General features: G+C 41.8%; 1 protein-coding gene across 7 annotated transcripts; it reads right to left on the minus strand.

Annotated features, from left to right (window-relative positions):
* Positions 1-4,307: 4,307 nt before the first annotated feature.
* CD200 (CD200 molecule) lies at positions 4,308-22,309 on the minus strand. Of its 7 annotated transcripts, none has more exons than XM_035000181.1 (5): positions 18,514-18,595; positions 15,039-15,359; positions 12,435-12,702; positions 10,164-10,271; positions 4,308-5,584 (listed from the first exon to the last, which is right to left on the minus strand). In XM_035000181.1, the coding sequence occupies exons 2-5, from the start codon at positions 15,114-15,116 to the stop codon at positions 5,577-5,579; spliced, it is 462 nt and encodes a 153-aa protein (XP_034856072.1). In that variant the 5' UTR covers positions 15,117-15,359; positions 18,514-18,595; the 3' UTR covers positions 4,308-5,576. The 7 variants fall into 7 exon arrangements, with proteins under 7 accessions (XP_034856072.1, XP_034856067.1, XP_034856069.1 ...); XM_035000177.1 differs by lacking the exon at positions 4,308-5,584 and adding an exon at positions 22,121-22,309 and having other exon boundaries at positions 8,638-10,271; positions 12,435-12,707; XM_035000176.1 differs by lacking the exon at positions 18,514-18,595 and having other exon boundaries at positions 12,435-12,707; positions 15,039-16,552.
* Positions 22,310-22,333: the final 24 nt, after the last annotated feature.

Genomic DNA, 22,333 nt, shown 5'->3' on the forward strand with positions numbered 1-22,333 from the left:
AAAGAAAGAAAGAAAGAAAGAAAGAAAGAAAGAAAGAAAGAAAGAAAGAAAGAAAGAAAGAAAGAAAGAAAGAAAGAAAAAGAAAGCCAATGCTAAAGAGAAAGGACTTCAACTTTTGTGTGTTTTATTCTCTTTCAGGGCAAGGAAAGGTCAAGTCGTCCCGGAGGGTGCACTGGACATCTGCCTCTGTTGGAAACAAGCCCGGTTGGATCTATCTCTGCCCAGCAAGAGCTCAGCCCCCACTGCCAGTAGGCCCCCGTCCTCCTCAGCCCCACATCCACTTCTGGACAAGGGAGGGGCTGGCTGTGGGGGTGAGGAGGAATCTAAGAACAACTGAGGACCTGAGGCCCGCGCTGTTTTGGTGAGAACTTTGAGCAAACGGGGCAGACATGCGTCAGCACTTGGGCATGCTGAGGGACACAGCCTTTCTTACTTGAGTCCTCCAGCCACTCCGCAAGACAGAGCACACGCCCAATTAATAACTGAGGAAATGTCGGTTCAGAGAGATGAAGCACCTGGCTCAAGATCACACACTATTAAGTGCCAGGAGTGGAGTTGAAATCCCCTTTTGGCTCAACATCTATTATCCTTGTCCCTATGCCTCAGGACCACCAGTTTCTAAAAGTCCTTTTTCTGCGGTCTAGGTCGATCACACTTTCCCATAGGGCAGGAAGGATACACCAGTGCAAAGTTACTTGGACTACTCCTTCTTCCCATAATGTATTACTGTAACATGAATTTATCCAAAAAATATATTTATTGGCCACCTGTACTAGGTGCTAGGAAAAAGCAAGCAAGCAAGCAGATAAAAATCTCTGCTTACCATCTAATGGGAGAAGACACATAATACATGAAATAAATAAAGCATAGAGTATGCTAGATGGCGGTGGGTGCAACGGAGAAAAATAAAGCAGGAGAAGGAGAGTATTTGTTGGGGAAAGGGCTTCAGTGGCTGTCTTCAGAAAGAACATTCCAGGCAGAGAAAATAGTAGGTGCCAAGACCCTGGGGTGGAGGCATGGCTGAAGGTGGTGAAATGCAAGGAGGCTAGTGTCGCTGGCAGAGCGCCATCAGGAGAAAGAGGGGCAGATGATTTCAGAGAGTTATCAGGGGCCCTGATCATGGAGAGCCTTATAGCCCACGTAAAGACTTTGGCTTCTACTCTAAATAAAATGCAAAACATTTGGACATTTTGTGCAGAATGACATGATTTGTATTGCCTTACATTTTATTTTTTTTTAATATTTTATTTATTTATTTGACACAGAGAGAGATAGCGAGAGCAGAAACACAAACAGCGGGAGTGGGAGAGGGAGAAGCAGGCTTCCCACAGAGCAGGGAGCCCGATGCGGGGCTTGATCCCAGGACCCTGGGATCATGACCTGAGCCGAAGGCAGACGCTTAATGACTGAGCGACCCAGGCGTCCCTTGCCTTACATTTTAACACAGTTATGAGAATAGACCGAACAGGGGAGAAAGAGCAGGGAGACTAAAAAAGAAAGCTTTGACAAGGGTCTCAGAGAAAGAGAGTGATGGTTGGGGCAAGGTGGTAGGACTGGGGGTAGGAATTGGATTCTGAGTGCTGATAGAACAAACAGGATAGACGAGTAGGGTGGGGGCTGAATCGTGGGGTGAGTGCAGAGGACAGAGAGAGTCCTGGGCAGGAAGCCTGGGGTTCCCAGCTGGAGTTTCAGCCCATCTCATGGTTACAGTGTTACCTGAGGAAAAGTCACTGAAGAGCTTGGGGCCTCATTTTTCACACCGAGAAAAATGGGCTTTGACACGTTCCTGATCGCACAAGGCTCAAAGGAATGTGATGCCTGGGCAGAAGTTTGCTTGCTTAGAAATGAACCGCAGCTCTGTGTGACCTCGTGCAAGTTCGTCTGCCTGAGCAACTGTGGCGGGGAGACTGAGGTCAAATCTGGAATATCGTGGGGGCAAATATAAAACCCCCAAACAAAAGACATTACAGTTGTGAGGAATTAATTTAGGGAGTTTATTTATTTATTTATTTTAAAAACTCGGCAATGGTTTCTTTTTTGTTTGTTTGTTTGTTTGTTTTAGATTTTATGTATTTATTTTTAGAGGGGGCCCCACTCATGAGCAGGGGGAGGGACAGAGGAAGAGGGAGAGCAGCAGACTCCCTGCTGAGCATGGAGTCCCTCACGGGGCTAGATCTCATGACCCTGAGATCACGACCTGCACCTAAATCAAGAATCTGACCCTCAACCCACTGAGCACCCAGGCGCCGCTAGGGAGCTTTATTTTTAAAAAAGTTAAATCTCTTCCTTGGAAGGCTAAGAATAGCCATAGAAGAAAGTTCGTTTGTAAAAAAGAAAACTGTTTTAACCAAAGCTTTATGATCCCTAGTTACAATATGGATTTTGTACTTTTTGAACCTGCATTTATAAATGTTACCTGGTTGGTGATTAGTAAATTTTTACACACTCCCCCAAATTCTCATCTTCAGTTTTAGTTTTATTTAAGCACAAAGGATTTCTTTTGATTTCCCCTGTCTCTGAGGCAGGTTTAGCACCACCTTGGAATTTTTCTAAATTTTTACCAGCAACAGAACTACATGATTGAATTATTTTAAGTGACTCGAATGTTTACAACTTTCCCAATCTTACATAAACAGGCAAAGCCCAAGCTGCCTCTTTCCAATTCACAAATACAAAAAAAGCACCCTTAACTGGAACATTCAGAATAAGTACAAAGGAGTTGGTGAGCCCTCCCAGAGGTGAGGGGGCAAGGGTCACAGGGCAATAAAGGTGTTTCACACGCATCCACTTTCTGGGGCAGAACCACGTGATCCGGGTCTGATCTGGGTCCCCCCTTCCTCCTCCTGCCTCCATTGGCTACGACCCTCCCAGGTCTTGTCCATCATAACCTACTATTCGAAGTCCAAGTCTCTCAGTATCCTCCAAGGTAACTGAGAAGCCATTTCGTAAGCCAATTGAATTGAATTACAAGTGTACCTTGCTTTACTGCACCTCACAGATACTGTGTTTTTTACAAATTGCAGATTTGTGGCAACCCTGCCTCGAGCAAGTCTACTGGTGCCATTTTTCCAGAAACATTTGCTCACTGCCTGTCTCTGTGTCGCATGTTGGTAATTCTCGCAATTTTCCAAAATTTTTTATTACCATTCTATTTGCTAGGTGATCTGTGATCAGTGGTTATGATTTGCTGAAAGTTCAGATGATGGTTAGCATTTTTTAGCAATAAAGTATTTTTAAACTAAGGTACGTACATAGTTGGTTTTTTTTTTTTTTTTAGACATAATGTTAATGCACCCTTAATAGAGTACAGTATACTGTCAACATAACTTTTATATGCACTGGGAAACCAAGAAATTCATCTGAGGTGTTTTATTGTGATATTTGCTTTTTTGCAGAGGTCTGAAACCAAACCCACAATATCTCCAAGGTACTCCTGTATTAGTGATGAAGAAGGATTAGCCCTCGGGCTCTCTGCAATAAGTTATGGCGAAATAATAGAATGCTTAGGCATTGTAAAGATATCTGTTTAATAAGGAGTCTCTTTGGGAAAGACTCATGAAATCTTCTCATAATGTGGTCTCCTTCTTTGCATATACTTTAAATGATCAGTCTTTAATATTGTCCCTGAGACCATTTCAGGGGGTCCACAAAAGTCAAAACTATTGTTCACAGCAACACATCATTTGCCTTTTTTACGCTCATTCTCTCACAATCGTGATGTGGAACTTCCCAGAAACTATGTGATGTGTACTGTGGACATCATTCTGATGGCTACGAGAATGCATGCTTGTATATTTTTGTTTTTAAAATTCACAATGTGAATTTTAAATGTGAAAGTTTCGAATGTGGTAAATATCAGCAAACACTTCTCTTTACAAGAAACTCTCTGGGGTTCTCAATAATGTTTTTAAGCACGTTCTAAATTTTTGAGAGCTACTGCTTTAGTTATCCTCCCTGATCTGGCAGCTGAAATACCAGGCAGGGTGGTAGCTCTGATTAAATTCAAAACCAGAGTAACTTAATCAGTTTGCAAAGGTTGATATCTAAAAGCAAAATCAAAAGAACATATACAAGGAAGTGCTCCAAACTGACCAGGTCATGTCCAAAGCACAGTTGGCAACCTGACGGAGCTCTCACTGGCCAGATCGGGGATATCTGATTTGTGACTTTGTGATTAATCAGAAATGTCAGTGGCATCTTCTGGTGGGTGAGAGATAGAGGAGAGAGGAGGGTTTCACACAAAGGGGGAAAATCTAAAGATTATCATTAATGTCCACATTTCCCAAAAGAGTGTCGTGAACCAAATATTTAGATTTGACACTTTTAATCATTCAGTATCTTAATACAAATATAAGAAATAATACAGATTTAAATAACATATGAAAAGCTTACTAAATATACAAATATCCAATTCAACAGTGAAAACAACTTAAGCTTTAGTTCTTAGGTCACTGAGTAGAGACAAGAAAGCAAAAGATACTGAAAAAGTCAATAATTTGGTCTTATGATTTTTAAGAGTTCAAAAATGTTCCACTAGTTAGAACAATATAATTTAGAACAAAGGGATTTCTAAACCCAAACATACCTTCTCTGCTATTATGAGAAGTTAACTCATGGGAAAAGAAGCCAGGAGGGAGAAGCATTTGAATTGACTTTGAATTCGAAGCTTCCTAAATGCCTGTTTTTATTTTATCATGTATTTTCTTTTGATTTCACAATGACTGGTATAGGACCAGATCCTATTATAAGTCAAATGGGACAGGAAATGCTTTTTTTAAAAACGTGAGCTGCTGGGCTAACAATATTCTTCTATACAAGTAGATAAGTAAAGTTAAGGTTGTCAATGTTATTTTGCAATGAATTCAGTCCCATATTCATTGTGGTAAACGCCAGTCAGAGGAGGACATGAAGAACTGCAGTGAAACCAAGGATTCTAGAAAGACCAGTTACTAACAAACCAGTCAGCAGGTAGTGGACTACCACCACCACGTGAGGAGGAAACTGACTCGTGGACCTAAGAACAATATGGAAGAAGAGATGGAACAGCAACAGAAAGGTAAAAGGTAGTCTCAGAAAAGTTCTTTGGTCCTTAACACCTTCCCGTGTTCTCCTTTCTCTTTTTCCTTTCTTGATTCCTTTTTTTCCTGCAATTACATCAGTTTTTGGAGCAGAATGGCAAACGATCTGGTCCAACTTCCTAATTTTCTGGATGCGGGTGTGGATGCTCATTGAGATAAAGTGATGGACAGAGCGTTGCCCTCGGTTGGAGCCAGAGTCAGCCTCTGAGTTGTGGCTACTGATTCAAAGTCCAGTCTCCTTTCAACAGCACAACACTGCATTGCTTCACAAAATCAAGTCCTACAACAGACTTGAGAGGTAAAACGACTTCCTTTTGGAACTCTCACAAGCACTGGGTAGCTTAGATGGCAGTAGAAATCTTGAAATTCTTAGGTCTTTTACCCCTACCTCTTCTGCTCTTTATGTCCCTCAGAGAATGACCCTTTTCCTCCTGCCTTTCTTCTGAGTCGGATTCAAGTAGACCAGGGAGTAAATTTTCCAGGTTCTGTGTGATTCCTCTAGGGCTCTGGATAAAAGAAAGATCAAGATATTAACTTCCAACATTTATAATGTCTATCCTAACACATTTGAAGAAGATACATAACAGAAGTGTCAATAAGCATAGAACACACCTGTGCATATTTCATTGGCAAAGATAAGGACATTCCTGACCCAATGTGATGTGGGGAGACCATGACTCTCTCCAAGGGACGTAGGTAATTCTAGGAAATAATCTTTTACAGAATCACTTAGGACTACAAGTAAAAAAAAAAAAGAGAGAGAGAATTCCAAATAATCTACATGTATTTTATTTATAAGACCTTGAGCTTTGCTCTCTGTGGATACTAACTCACTGGACCTTGGGCTGGGAATGGTCACAAAGTAGACCCATGGAGGGCCTTTCCAGGGCTATCAGGTTTCTCGCACCTAAACTGAAAGGATGTGGACCTCCCTACAAGGCAGGCAAAGACCTGGGATTTTATCTTGGGGCTACCTCTCATTCTCTGTGTAATCTTAAGTAATTCTTTACCAGAAACTGTAACATTTTAAACCTGCCAAAATTCCAGTACCTGCTGTCTGTGGTAAAAAAAAAAAAAAAAACACAGAACAGCTCAGGCAAGAATGCCCAGGCTTAAGGTTCTGCTAGTGAGTGACTGTGTCATCTGGTCGTGACATTTTGGTATGATGGATGGCATCTGCCCCCATTCAAGGGTAAACTCTTGTAGAAAAATACGTTGGAATGGAAGATTTCTCCCAGCAGTTTTGACCTAAGCAGTCCAATAAAGGTTGCCCCACACTTTTCTTGTATAAAACACCCCATTTCTTCAGCTTAGAGCTATGAGGAAACTGGGGTAGGGGTGCTGGCTACCACCCATCTAGCCTGCCTCAGGGAGATGTTAAGTACAATTATTACGCAAAGCAAAGATTCTTATTATTTTAGAAACAAATACTCTTTGTATTGTCCTTCTAACCAGTCACCAATTTCACCATCATAAATTGTCCTTTGGGCACTTTTGTTATTTGATAGAGTACTAAGCTTAAAATAGAAAAAAATGGCGGGGTGCCTGGGTGGCTCAGTCGGTTAAGCATCTGCCTTCGGCTCAGGTCATGATCCCAGGGTCCTGGGATCGAGTCCCACATCGGGCTCTCTGCTTTGCGGGGAGCCTGCTCCTCCCTCTCCCCCTGCTCTTCTCTCTCTCTCTCTGTCAAATAAATAAAATCTTAAAAAAGAAAAAAATGGCATGATTCTACCCAGAACATAGTGTTTTATTAACACTGCCATTATCATTGAAAGAGCCCATTTACAGGTTACATTATTATGAAGTGAAGTGAAAGAATTCAGGGTAATTATAGATAATGTGGGCAAGAAAAAAAAAACCACTTTGCTATGAAATAGCTAGACACTTGAAGAAAAAGTGAAATCTGGCGTGTGCATTTCATATGAATGTCTAAATTTTCTACTGTTTGCCAATTCTGCCTTGACTCAATCAAACAAAAGAAAACTAGTACTCAAAAATTTCAAAAACTGAGGTGATTATCTGTCTATTAAGATCTGCCCCAAAGTGAGGTGAGTTTTTGAGAAGCATGTAATCATTGGTGGGTTGACTAATGAGAAATAAAAGGCTATTCTCAAGCTCAAATTTAATTTCATTGTGGAAGGGGCACATTTATGACATCAACTGGGTTTTAATAGCAAGAACTAATATAGAATGGTGGAAAATTTCCCTAGGAAATTTTATTTTATTTTTTCACTTTCTATTTTAGTAATAAAGTACTGGATTCACGAAAGACAAAGGAAAGAGGCTGTTCTTTGAAAACATATCAACCTATTAATCAACCTATTATCTTACTGATGTCGTTTCATGGGAAGTAACTACAATGATCCCACCAGGACTGATACAAAGAGAAATTGCCTCTAAGTCATCATACCTTCCTCCAGAGGTATTTCACCTTCACTGGTGAAAAGAACACAACCATTCTCTGGCATTAAACAGAATCACAAGAAAAAGTGATTTTTCTACAAAAGTGACATCATCATTAGAGATCACTCCTCTATCCCAAAACTATAAATTTGCTTGTGCTTTTGTGAGCAATGAATAAGTGATTTTGATCTAAATAGACTTTGTTGTTGCTGAGTCACACTTACTTAACTAGATTTGTCTTACCATGGGGCGGCTCCCTGGAGAGGATTCTTTTCTACTCACATTCAGTGAGTTCAAGAATGAATTCATCAAGAATGAATTCATCCCTCCTCCCCTCCTTCTCTCTCCATGAACTTGAACACAAGCACACACACACTCACACACATTCAGTTCCCCTTTTCACTTCCTTATTTCTGAGCACATCACCATTGTTCCAGTCACTGGGATCAGAAACTTGGTGTCATTTTTGACTGATCATGTTTTCCTGCCCATCCAAAAGTTTTAGGTGTTCAGGAGATGATGGAAAGAAAAAGAGAAAAAAAAAAAAGAAAATCCAAAGTAAGGAAGGGTAAGGAAAGAGGAAGCAAATGTAGTAGGTCCATTGGCTTTCATCACAAATTGATAATCAGGATTTGCTACTTAAAGAAATTTAAAATGTCAACATCTTCTATGGTTTTCTTCCCTTTCGCCCAACTTTTGTTATAACTTCAGTTTTGATCTTGAGTGTTTAAGTCTCCAGCATAACCGACACTTTGTTTTACTAGCTATTTAAGTAAATGGGACCAAATCATCTGGCTGTTAAAATATTTGAAACCAGAAAAAAAATTCAGCCCCCCAAAATGTGCCACTGAACATTCAATGTAATTAACTGATTTGGCCGTATGTCATGAAGACATCATCAGTAAATGGCAATCCCAGTGCTTGCAAGATTCTGTAGAGGTTCAGGTGTTTATTTTCATAAATGAGAAAAAGCCTAGAAACAAAGATAAGCTGACTCCCTTTGCTTCAACTAGAAAAGACATTGAACAATGATGTTTCCCAGAAAACCCAAGACTTACTTAATGAACAAAGGACAATTATTTTGCAAATGCCCCATTCTAGTGGAATTTACCTTGGGCTTGAATAGATTGTATTATAAGATTCTTGTCCAACAGGGACTTTTTAAGATGAATTTGAACACTTCATACTTCTTTCCTCACGCTTTCCAAAAGAGTACAACAGTAACAGCAAGCTAGGATTAAAATACATGCAACCCAATAATGCCTTTCAAGTCAGGACTCCAGGGCATCATAGCTGGAAGAACATTCCGGCAGAGGTCAGCAGACCAAAACCAGCATTCTAGTCCTAAGCCTGTTGTTAACTAGCTGTGCGACCTTAGGGAAGGAAGTCAATTTCTCTCTCTGGCTTCAAGTCCTAATGGGAAAAATGAAATGTTTGGATAAAGTAAAATCAAACAGCCTACTGCCTCTGACATTCTGCAGAGCACTAATGAATTCTATGGGCTTATGTTTATATGCAATAAAATTATCTGATCTGTAATTTCCTCTTCCCATCGAACAGACACTTTTATCTACTTTTGCAAAAGGGTCATTGACACTGAAGATTTGTTGCTTTTCTTATAAAATCACAAGAATTAATCTGGTACTTGTATAAGGCTTACGCAAAATTAAGTGTTCAAAAAACCTACAACATGAAAGATAGCTTACGATTTAACTTTAAAAAACCAACAGTTTTTTTCTTCCCTATCTTTCAGTCATCCGAGATGGAAAAAATTCCCATATCAGCCTTTCACCCTTGGAAATCCCCATCACACACACCATAAACTGAAGCTTTGCATTAACTTTAATAAATTATGCACTGCCTCCCGAAAACAAAAAAATTTAAATCTCTCTCTCTAGCTGACTCCTCTTGTTTTATAGCTTCTCATTTTATAGTATCTCCCAAGGTTTTAGACTCAGCATTTATGAGGTACTGAAATTACAATAAGAAAAAGAGAATTGAAAATGTCACTTTGAAAATCTTATCTATCTGTCCATCCATCCATCCATCCGATTCATTCACTGTCTTAATGAAAGTTTATTGAGAACTTCATATACATAAGACACTGTGATAGATGTTGTAGGGACAGAAAAAAATTTATAGTCTATAAGGACAGAATGACATGACGGAGTTAATAAGTGTAGGTCACCTGTAAGCTGCCTATAGTATTTGAGGCATAGTAGGAGTATAACATAGAAAATACTATTTAATTAGTGAGTATACTGGACAATTTCAGAGTCTCTTACGTGGACTAGCTGGCCCAGGGAGCGCTCGCTGTAAAAGGAAAAGAGACTGTCCTTCTTGTTAATGGGTAGAAGAACATAGTGTGGGTACGGAGACTTCTTTCTCCGGTGTGGCTGTCAGCTGACTCTACAGGGATTGGACATTGTCTACATTTCCTCTCATCGACCCTTACTCTCAACTTACAAATAATTAGCCATTAAATGATTGTAGCAAATAAAAAGCAGAAACATCCAGTTTAATGTCCAACTGCTAGAAAATGACCCCAAAAGTGTTCTAAAACACCAGCAACAACAAGCAGGACACATTGTTGCCATCCCTTATTTACATCTTCCTGTACTCTCCACAGTGCTATTAAAAAAATCATTTGTTTCCTTCTTTGTACTTCCTATGATAACTTACCTCGGTCTTGGTTCCGACGACGTTTCCAGTATAGTAAGATGGAGATTAAGACCAGAAGAATTACCAAGGAAACAATGCTTAACAAGAGCGGAACTGAAAACCAAAATCCTATAGACGGTGAAGGGGGGAAAAAGGAGAAACAAAGTCATAAGCAGAAACCATTGAGGCAAAAAGTGATATAAAGCAATCGTTGTGATGAGTTTTTCCTAGAGTGGAGCTTTCGATGAAAATTATCCTCAAATATATACCTATTGATGTCTCCACTCATGGTTTCATATTATTTCAATAACATTTAGTTAATAATAATCTAACCACGTTTTCTGTGGCTACTATCTCATAAGAGCTTTGAATGTGTTATTTCATTTAATCCTCAAAACAACCCAAGAGTTAGGTATTATTATCATCATCGCACATATAAAAACAACAACAACAACAGCAGAACAAAAAACTGAGGCTCAGAGAAGCTAAGTAAGCCCCAAATCAGCGTAGTAAGGGGCAGAACCAAGGCTTGGTCAGAGGTCACAACCCATTAAAATAATATATTTATTGAGGAAGTTGTGGAAAATACAGAGACATATAAAGGAAAAAAATCATGGATTTCATGATGCCAACCCCAGGAGTAACTCATCTCAATGTTTTTATTGTATTTCTTCTAATCTGTGTCTTTGTTATTAAACCTCTTTCCAACAGTCAATAAACGCAGCCCCTCAGTGTCACTCCGCAATCCTACAGCGGGGGAAGAGCTTCCTGATTTGGGAGTTTCCAGCATCTTCCTCATACTTCTGTAACAGGATTTCTCACATCATAATTCAACCAAGCCCCTTCAGACAGAGATGTGTCTAACTTCCATGGTTCCAGTGCTTGATAAATGCTTGAAGCATGGAAGACTTTCAGTAAATGCTCGCAGAGTAAACAAACATTACACAAACGATGTATAAACATTATAAACGACGTAAGTCGATTCTGGCATTCTTGGACAAGAAGACATGTTCCTTTTCAGGTTCTTGCTTTTCAGGGAAATTTACCCTCTGCCTTGGCTGAAAATGAGGATCTCTTCACAAATGTCCAGATCTAACACTACAAATCTTTTGCCCAAAATTACCTAAATGTTGACTTTTTGATTAGTCTGTGTTTTTCAATAACCCCAAAAATGACTATAGGAAATGTTCCCTAGAGGCAACCACATCAATAAGGCATTCAGGGGAAAGTTTTCCCAGGCTTTAGTGCTTAAAATGCTCCCTGGAAAAAAAGCATCAGTACCTTTGTAGGAGGCTTATTAATGAGAGCCTCGTCCAGAGCTGATGCTTTAGCCACACAGATAAAGAAAACCGTGGCTATTCCCAAAGCATCTTGCCTAAAACTGCCGCTCCCTCTCTTCTCCCGCCCACAGGCCTCACTTCCTGTGTCCATGAGGCCCAGAGCTAGCAGCTTAGAGAGAAACACAAGAAAGCAAAAGCAGTCTTGCTCAGGATGCAGTTTGTTTCAAAGGGGTGAGGAAAACATCCTCACATTGGCCCCTTTCTTAAAAGCTCTGTGGCCCTGTTCTACAGCGCAGAGGATGCAAAGCCTTCCTCATGGACGTCACTTCTTCCAGGAAATCTTCCTGCTCCCTCCAGACTGAGCTGATCCTCTCCTCCCCACTCTCAATCCTCCTGGATGCAGCGTAGCTTTCTTCCTGAAGCATTTCGCACGCAGTTGTGTAATTGCCCGTTGTGTTATCCGCAGTAGAACAGAAGCTTTCTGAGCACAGGGACTGAGTCTTGCTTACTGTCGCACTTCAACAGTCCCAACACCTGGCACACAACAGACACTCAGGAAATGTCAGCAGCATGGAAAGCTAAAGGCATGGATGGATCTCAACAAAAGCGTTTGGTATGTGGGCAACATACAACAGTTACCAAAGTAAAACTGGTTTTACTGGTTTCCTCAACTCTGTTTTTCTTTCCCCACTTACTCCATTCTCTCTCTTATTAGCTCCTTGGCTAAGAGGCCAAGAGGCTCTGCAGAACATTCACCACTTTCCAGTTGTGTGTACACAGATGCAACCACAGCCTTCTCTTACCTTTATTTTTTATTTATTTATTTATTTTTGACAGAGAGAGAGAGAGAGAGCGAGAGCAGGAGCACAAGCGGGGGAGTGGGAGAGGGAGAAGCAGGCTTCCCGCCGAGCAGGGAGCCCGATGCGGGACTCGATCCCAGGACCCTGGGATCATGACCTGAGCCGAAGGCAGATGCTTAACGACTGAGCCACCCAGGCGCCCCTTCTCTTACCTTTATGCACAGTTTGCGTGACGCTGGTCACATTCCCCAGGTGCAGCACCTGGCAGACCACCTCCTTCCCCACCTGACGCTTGGGGTCTTTGACCTGGAGAACGCTCGTGACAGACGTGGTCCCATTGGGGTGAAAGAGAACCTCAGTACTGTTTTCAATCTCTGACCCAGACACCTTCCAGGAGATCACAGGGGCTGGGCGGGCATTGGCAGAGCAAGTGATATTTAGGTGGTCTTCGAAGAATTTATAGTGAAGGAACACTGTGGGCTGTACTGGGACAAAAAAAAAAAAAAATGATGGTCTGCCATCAGTTAAGCCCCACATTCTCCTCAGAGGAGGAAGGAAGATCTTTACAGAAAGACACTGGGGGCTCAAGGGATAAGGTGGCACATCCAATCCAAAGTGGGGCTCCTCAGTTCTTCCTGTGTCTAATCCTCTGGCTGGCAGGATGGAAACTGGCCTAAGACAGCCCTGTAACAAGAAAAATCCTCTCCATAGTTTGTCTGCAGGGGGATTAGCTGAATGGGGCGGGGGGGGGGGAGGGGATTCTTCTTTCCCAAACGATCCAGAGCCTAATATTCTGTTCTCCATTTCCATGGGCAAGGCAGCATCTCTGGCTTCTTCTGGGTGTCCCTCTCATAGTCTGACAATGGTCACCCGTCAGCATGGCCATAGAGGTAGGCTGTACTTCTCAGAAGCCCCAGGGTGGTTTCAGACCAGAGAGCCCGCAGAGGGAGTGCTTAGAGATGGCCTTTCAGAGCTGGACCAGGAATGAGATGCGAGGAGGAGACTTGGAAAGTCCCTGCTTGGAATATCTACAGAAAATGTAAATTAGAAATTCACTGCTGATAACCAGAAAATCACAGAATGACAGTTGAAAGGACCTTGGAGATCACCTGATAGAATTAAGACAAAATAGTTTATGAGAAAAGCACATTATTTTAGTCCAGCTGTAACCCTGTTCCCTTTCAAAAGTCCCTTGACCAGTGAATTCATTTTCATTGTGTACTTTCAATGTGCAGTTCATCTCTACTGAGCAAACACGAGCTGGCTTTCCTGTGGTTACTCTGAAGCCTACAAGATAATTAAAGGGCAGTAGCGAAAGGAAAACCTGGTCTGTGTTTAGAGGTTCAAGAGGTGGGTGGGTGGCAGTGGGTTGGAGGAAATGGGCCCAGAGGGACTGTGGCTTCTTCCAAAGAATACCCAGATTACTAAAGTCGATGGGCACTATGGGAAGACAGATAAAAGTGAAGGAAGAGGAGTATGGTTGACATGGTGAGACTGGGTGGCAGGGTTCTCTGGTACATCCAAGGAAGCTATAGATGGAAGCTATAAGGTATGGCTGGAAATGATCCATGTGGAAAAGAACAGGATTACTATCCAGAAAATTCAGGGGAGTTTGGTTTTCAGGTAAAAAATAATACAAAAGTTTATGGGTAAAGGAGGGTAAAAAAAAGAAAGATGAGAAAAAAAGAAAAGAAAAAGTAATAGAAATGAAAAAAACATCCACAAGAAGGAAAAAAAAGACAAGTGAGGAGGTAGGAGGAAGGAAGGAAGGAAGGAAGGAAGGAAGGAAGGAAGGAGAAAAATGGAGAGGAAAGAAGGAGGGAAGACTGGAGGGAGAGGAAAGAGGAAAAAGGACAGGGAGACAAAGAGACAAAGAAAACAAAAAAATAGAGTCAAGAAGAAAACCTGACATAAGATCCTGCAGAGAGGACTCATTATAGGCAAAATAAGTGAAAGAAACCTTGTTTTGTTTTGTTTTGTTTTCCTGTTGCCATACCTCCCTTGCACTCTCGTTTACTGATCCTCCTCTTACCCCATGTCCAATATTCTTGGTGTGCTCAAACTCTCACTTTAACATTCCTGATAACCCTGTCTAAATTTCTCTTTTCCCTTCTAAAACTACCACCAAGTGTGCCATGCTCCAAAGTTACCCCTTATTCCCACTTCTCAATTCTCGATCCCAGCTATGTGTCAGTTAAACGGAAAAGAAACTTGTCAAACTAAGCCTCTTGGATTGTAAAAGAATGCTTATTATCCAGTTAAATACCTAGTTGACTGCAGGTATGAAGAGCCTCTGAGGTATATCCCAAGAGAACTGTGTTGAAACAAAATGAGAGGGACCACCATAACTGGCTCTGGGTAGGCCCAATCTGGCTCTGTCCTCAGATCCAAAAGTGTTAAAGCTGTTAGAGACCCTACAGATGATCGATTTCATACTTACTGTGCAGATAGACAGACTCTGGTTCAGAGAGTGGGATAGGACACTCCCAGGGTCACATGACTGCTAATGGCAAAGCCAGGTCTGAATCATACCACTACTTATGAAGAACCCATTATCCTCACCATGGTCCTTAATTTACTCTTGCTGAGAACACCATTCCTCAGAGCAAAGATAACCCCAGGCAGAGATTCAAGGTAGCCCCACGAACTTTCCAAATAACCATAAGCACAGTTATAACAGACACGAAAGGCTAAGTGTCTTCTCATGAGCTTTTCTGAGGTTCGGATCCTGAAAAACCAGGCACTGCTACCAGGTTCCAAACATTCTTGAAAATGCCATTTCTAGCCAGAGACAATGTATTCCCAGAGATTCTCACCAGAGAGGCTGAGGCAGGCTGTTCCTGAGATCTTCCCAGAACCAAAAGTATTGAAGAGGCACTTGTAACACCCTTCATCCTCCAGGGTGGTGTTCCAGAACGTAATGGTTGAGTTCTTGAGTTCCAGCTGGGTGATGTTTATCTTGTCTTTATAGGCAGGCTGGACCACAACCCCATGGTTCTTGCTGAAGGTGACCATGTTTTCTGGGCTAACAGCCTTGATTTTCTGCCATGTCACAATCAAGACTTCCTCGGAATTTTGCAGAGAGCATCTTAAGGAAGCAGGTGTGTTCAGCGGCTTTTTTTCATTTTGGGTCATGACTTTTATCATGGAATCATAAAAGAACATTTGTATTTTAAAATTTAATACATAAAAATACATATTTTTCTGATTTAAAAAATGCATGTTCAAAGTTAAACATAGAAAAGATAGAGAAAAATGCAAAGAAAACATTTACCTACATCCCTGATGTTGCTAGAGAAATCTAAGTTCAAATACGTTTATTCAATCTTTAAGAGTAACAGAGTAAAAAAACAAGAAAGCAAACTTTCAGTGACAGAAATTGTGCAAAGAATCCCTGTAAGCTGAAAGCAGGTAGAATGGGGTTGGAGATGCAAATTGCCAGATAGAATAGAAGCATCACCAGGAGTGTTCATGCCTAGAGGTGCAGAAGAAAGAAAGGGCCAACGGACAATTGGCAGAGTGATCCGTTTAGGTGAAGAAGATGTAACAGGCCTATACATTCCACACACACCCCCTATAAAGAAGGGTCAGCAATAGCAGTTTTTGCCTCCGGGAAGCAGTGGTGAATATAGGAACATAAAGTAGAAGAACATGCGGGACAATGCTTCAGGAGGCTACATAGTACCAGATGGCTTTGACAATCAAATAACAATTTACTACGCATTCCCACATTTTTATTTAATGCAATGCAGAATATAAGGCATGATAATAATTTCTTCCCCCGTCAATGCTGGCTACTCATATTGATATGAGAGATGATTCAATAGGAAATCTTAATATAATAACAACTAGGCAGACATTTGAGAAAGCTGACTCAATGAAAGAATAAACTCTACAAACCCAGGAACTCAAACTAAATGAATAAAGACATAATGAATCAAGAAGCACTTTGACGTGAATAAACATGATCTCTTAAGTATAAAAAGAAGCCAGCATTGTAAACAGTAGAAATTAGAGTTGTAGAAAATGACAAATATAAAATCTTAATGATTTGGCTGATTTAGCAGAATGGACATCACTGAAGGGTCAACTAGTTAAGTGTGCTTTTGTGCTACATTCTGGGAAGAATGTAGCACAAAAGCATAAAGATATGGAAAAAATTCAAGAAAAATTCAAAGACCTGGAATATTTCAACATCATCACTGAGACTTATAAGAAGGGAAAAGGAAGAATGGGAGACAAAAACGCTGTAAGGGACAAAAATGTATTTTTCAAAATGATAAAAGGAGCAATCTAAAATAAGATATATACATTATGAATCTTTATGTTGGGACACCTGGGTGGCTCAGTCAGTTAACCATTCAATGCTTGATTTCAGCTCAGGTCATGATCTCAGGGTCATGGGATTTAGCCCCACATCAGGCTCCGCACTCAGCAGGGAGTCTGCTTGAGATTCTCTCTCTCTCCCTCCCCCTCCATGTTCTCTCTCTCTCTGTCTCTCAAATAAATAAATCTTTAAACAAACAAACCTTTCTGTACCTAACAACATAAGTGAAACATATAAAAAGCCATAGAATTGAAAAGAAAAATTTTAAATCCACAAAAATAATGGGAGAGTTTTCCATAGTTTGCTCAGAATTTTCACTTCCACATATTAAAAAATACAGATAAAGCAAAAAGGTCAAATGTAAGGATGAGAAGATTTGAAAAATGAATATTTATATATAAATCATTATATATATAAATCATATGTGTATGTGTATATAGGTATGTATTTATAAACTTTTACCAAAAGAGAACATACAATCTTTACAAACATTCCCCCAAATTGAACTTGAAATAAGATGCAAAAAAAGCTCTTACCCTATGACCTTGAACACTGTCCACAATGTAATAAACAAGAAATTTACATACTTCTTTCAACTCTAATTACACCGGAAGTCATAGCAAGAATAATCAATTACTATAAATGACAAGGAGAATATAATGTATTAAAATCCGTAGAAACTGATAAAGCCATCTTCAGAGGGAAATATTTAATCTTAACTTCATTAGGAAACGAGAGATTGAAAAATGAATACACACGTATATTCAAACATCCCCCAAAAGATAAAAGGAGTGAATTCATATAGATAAAAGCACAAATTAATGCAATGGTAGACAACATGTAGACTTAATCAAAAACACCAAAATCTGTTTTTTTTTAAATGAATAACACAGAGAACACGTTGGCTAGTATCATAAAAAAAAAAAAAAAGAAGCAATGTCCTCTCAGTGGCCCTTCAACAATGTCAAGGATGAGAAGGTAGGCATACCAACAGACACAAATTGGAACCCACGAGTATTGCAGAAGTGTAGTTGTAGGGAGGTGTACTCTTGGTAGATGTGAAAAGCTTTGGAGGCTATACCTGTTGTTGGGGTTTTCTGAAAGTTTGGTGAGATTTTGCAGAGCAGAGATTTGAAGAAATTGCTGCTTTTAGAATGGAGAGTAGAAAAGGAACCTGAGCTAGAGTTTTAACTTCTTAGGTGATTTTTCCATTTGACTAAGAAATAATCTAGTGGACAGTTTACAGTTCTTGGATGCTTCTATGGAATTCCATTTAGATTCCCCCAAGTCCGTTGGTAAAGCCTGTGCCATGGATGGTGGGAAGCCTGCCCTGTCTCCACCTGTGAAGGCTGATATAAAGCAACAGCACATGGAAGGTGATAGAAGGTCAGTGGCGAAGTGAGGGGTGGCATCCCATGGAACACAGGAGAAAGGTCTGGCACAACTAGGAAACTCAACAAATAAGTGGACAGCACAGGCGTATGCTTCATATAGACTGTGAACCTAGGTAACCTCTAGACTACATTATTTTCCATATTTTTCTGTAAAAGAGGGGGCATGCCCAATTTAAAGGCTTACTACCAGATTACCTTCTAAAAAGGGTATATATTCATTCATACTCCCCAAGCATTTCCATATCTTTATAAACATAGGGAATTATATTTAAATAATATGTAAAAGTCATTTGCTTTGATAGGTGAAAAACATCTTAATTTAGAAAGAATTTCTTCACATCTGGTTTTATCTATGGAAACAGTTTCTAAATAGTCAAAGCCTTTTTCCACTTCAAAAACAAAAATGTGTAAAGCAGAAAGAACCACTCCCATTCCTCTAAGCAAATTACATGTTTAAATAATTCATGCAGACAAATAAACTAGCACAGCACAAACAACACTAGCCAGATGTCTCCACTCCAGAAATTGTGCTCCCTGGACCCCATGCAGGGGAACTGGGTATCTTTTTACCTTGCGCCCTGCATAGCATCACTGCTGCCAAGAACCAAATCGGTCTGTAGGTAGACAGATGACAGAAGAGCCTCCTGAACACCTGAAGACAGAAAGCAAAGCAAAGACATGGGCATTTGCATGTGGACAAAAAGCTAAGGAACCTTCAATTTCATGGCTACCTCAGGGAATGCTGCAGCTCAAGTTTTAACCACCAGATAACTTTGGTTTTGTGGATGCAGCACCGCAGACGCTAAATGGAATAAATAAAAGAGTGTGCTCAGGATATGGGAAGGGAAAAGCAGCAGTATGGCTCCTCCATTATGGCAATCCCTAGCAATTTGAGACCGCGCTCTCAAAGCCACCATTGTCAAGAGCCAGGCCTCAAAGACGTGGGATGGTCGGGGAAAACAAACTGCCATAAATACACACAGAAAACACGGAGACTACAAATGCTTTCATCCACTTCCCAAAGAACCCACTTCTGTTAACATTAAAGACGGAACTCAGGGGGGACCACTTTGCAGAAAGATACAACTGCCTTGGAGTTTGCTGCAGTAGATTTCCCTGAAAATTCTGCAAATTTTATACGAATTGCCCCTTTTAAAAAACAGTAGTGTCCAGGGGCACCTGAGGGGCGCAGTCAGTTAAGCATTGGACTCTTGGTTTTGGTTCAGGTCATGATCTCAGGGTCCCAGGATCAAGCCCTGTCACCAGCTTTGCATTCAGTGCAGAATATGCTTGAGATTCCGTCTCTCTCTCTCCCTCTCCCTCTGTCCCTCCCGCTTGTGCGTGCTCTCTCTCTCTCAAATAAATAAATACATTTTTAAAAAAACAAACAAACAAACAGTAGTGTCCTTATTTTTTTTCTGCATTGCTTTGTTTTCATGTGTCCGGGAAGAAATCTTTGGCATTTTTACATGGTGACATTTAATTGGATGTTATTCTGGGTATCATTTTATTATAAAATGAGAGGGTGGATGTAGACAGACTAACTACAGTAGCCCCATGGATCCATTCACTTCCTCTACATGTGTGTGTTCATAAGGGTACAGGCAAGAAATGTAATTTTTCCCTGTATTTTTCTGTATTAGAGATGTGTAAGAAATGTAGGTCTCTCTGTATTTTTCTTTACCTGAGTTTCATTGTTATTTCATGTTGCCATTCCAACTAGAGGTAGAGACTTCACTGCAGTCAATATCACATCATCTCTGTCAATTCAGCCCCCTGCGACCCCCGCACTTCACAAGTGTCCCAATCTCTGGCATTGCATCTCCATTCTTGGGGGCTCACACAATGCCAAGCCATGGGACAGGGCTACTAGTCCTTGGTTACAACCATCTATCCACGGTAGCATTCTCTAAGATGGCTGTGTTCCCCTCCAGTCATCATGGTCATCGACTTGTGCAATTAAACCTTGCACTTAGAAAGTGTCTTCTCTCATTCTCTTTCGTTCTCCTGATTCCGTGCCCCTGGGTTGGGCAAAGGGAAATTCTACAAGCTCTCTGCCTAGACGCCCATTTATCTATCCATCTCTGTTTTACTCTTCCTTTGTCATGATGAGGAGGCTGGTCTCTTTCCACAGTTTCTCCCAGGAAAACAAGGCACAGATGTTTCTGTTCTTGGATTTCAATAGCTCCTTATAAGTTCTATTTACCATCCTCCTGAACTCCCTCCCCATGCACCGTGATCAGGCACAGGGCTGCCTTTTCAGAAGGCAAGCTTGTGTCTGAATACAGACTTTAATCAGGCCCTCTTTGCTCTCCCAGCCTAGAAAATATGTATTTCCCCTAGGGTCAGGAAAGCTGGTTCTTCCATCTCCTGTGTTCTTCCCATCTGGAATAACGTATGTTCTTGGTTTTCCAGTGTTTAGGCTTTTAAAACTCAAATGCTTAGGCTCTTGCTGTCTCAACACCTTGGCTTCCAAAACTAAAGTCTTCTTTGGCATTCTAATTCTCTGCCATTTTTTTTAACCATATGCCTCTCTCTCACATGGAAACCCAAATTCTAGCAAAGATGATGAGGAATACAGAATGGACTGGCTCTCACAGTGAAAATTTGTGTTTTAGGATAAGAGAGAAAGCAGACGCACACCAGAACACAGCGTGTGAGCTGGGAGCCAAGAATGTCTAAGAAGGAAAACACAATGATTGAGGCAAGGGAATTAGAAGGAAAGCCTTGCTATTAAATATATACATAATTATTCTGGCTGATGAGTGGGGTTAGCACAAATACCATTATGTGTGAGCCAGGACAAATGACTTTACTTCTCCAAAAGAGGCAAAATAACAGCACCAACCCTTCTATTGAAAAGACTAAACAAGTTAGTGCATGGAATGCCCCCAGAATAGTGAGTGATACGAGTAAGCACTAAATAAATATCGTTGTTATTTCATTGGGTTGCTATGAGAATTAAGCATTGAAACCACTTAATAAGGTGTCTAAGATACAGTAAATCCCAATACATGTTAGGTAACTAAAAAAAAAAAAAAAAAAAAATCCATTAATCAAACCACATACAGGGAGTACAAAATGAAAATGGAGAAATCCACTTCTACCCCTTGCCAGGAGGGCCAGGGTTCCCAGGGACCTGGTCTTACCTGACAGCTACCCCTCTGGCAGCTAACTGCTCCTATCCATGCCTCTTTCCCCTGAGTTTCTAGGTGCAAATCCTGCTCCCATCAGGTGTAGTCTCATGGGCTTGTGAAAATTAACCTCTCTGCTTGTTTCCTTATTTGTAAAAGCACATAACAATTCCTCCTCTGAAGGATGGTTGTGAAGATTAGCAGCATCCAGTGCGCCCAGTAAACGTAAGCTCCCAGGCCACCATTCTCCTTTGTTAAGAAAGATACTGAAATGACTGGCCGTGCGGTCTTGCCAGTAAACCATATATGAAAAAAAAAGAAAAGAAAAGAAAATACCTTGAGGTATTACTTGTACTTGGATTTTAATCTTGTATTGTTATTATTCTTTTCAATTCTCCCAATATAAATAAAAATCCACTCATTCGGTTTGAGCCATGTAAACAGATCCGGAATAAACAAAATGTCTGTCTCTCTTGGATAGACAAGGGGTTTAACCCTGATTTATCTGGCCCTCTCTGGCTCCCGAGGCAAAGGACCGAAGGATGGAGAAAGAGGCCGGTGCTTCAAGGAGGGAGCGAGCTCTGAGCCCTGAATCCTGCAGCCCCCACCCCAGCTTCGGGTGCCAACACGAAGCCAAAGCAGCACCCGCCACCCCTTCTTGGGACAGCATACAATAGGACGTGCTTTCGCGCGCTCGGGTCGGGGCCAGGGAGCCCAGCCGCCAGCCTGCCCGGAGGACCGGCCGGCCGCCGGCGCGCGCCTCCCCGCCCAGGTCCCCTCCGAGGACAATGATCTCGAGAGAAGCGTCTCCGTCTCCGAGGCCCCCGCCTGGCGGCATCCTTCTAGGACAACTGGCCCAGAGAACCGGGACTCCGGGACCAGCCTGGAAACCACCCTCCGCGAGGCAAGGCTAGGCGTCGCGGGGAAAGCGCCCGCACCAAGCCCAGCGCCCAGCCGGCCCCGGGCGAGCCGCCGCCGTCCCCAGGGCCGCCGGCGCGACATCGCCCGCCCCGCGCCCTCCTTCCACGCCCGGCCCCGCTCACCGGCCTCGCCATGGTCGCTCCCGGGCGCGCGCGGTTGCCGGCTTCGGCTGGAAAGCCCGGAGGCCCTCACCGCGGCGCGCCGGGCGCCTCCAGCTCAGGGAGGCGGGCCAATCCCCGCCCCGGCACGGAGCCATCGTGGCGGTCCACGCGCCCTCAAGTACTCCCCACGAGAGCCCGGCCTCACGGGGTTCCGGTTAAATTCCCCACCCTGAA

Source organism: Mirounga leonina, unplaced genomic scaffold, assembly GCF_011800145.1.
Source record: "Mirounga leonina isolate KUSES-001 unplaced genomic scaffold, KU_Mleo_1.0 Mir_115, whole genome shotgun sequence".
NCBI classification, from domain to species: domain Eukaryota; kingdom Metazoa; phylum Chordata; class Mammalia; order Carnivora; family Phocidae; genus Mirounga; species Mirounga leonina.

Coding starts and splice junctions, on each gene's coding strand:
- CD200 (XM_035000175.1), bottom strand. CDS start 15,492: ATGTTTTCTTTGCATTTTTCTCTATCTTTTCTATGTTTAACTTTGAAC. Junction 12,708..15,038: donor AGCCTGCCTCAGCCTCTCTG/GTGAGAATCTCT, acceptor TTTTTGTCCCAG/TACAGCCCACAGTGTTCCTT. Junction 10,272..12,434: donor CACGCAAACTGTGCATAAAG/GTAAGAGAAGGG, acceptor CACCGTCTATAG/GATTTTGGTTTTCAGTTCCG.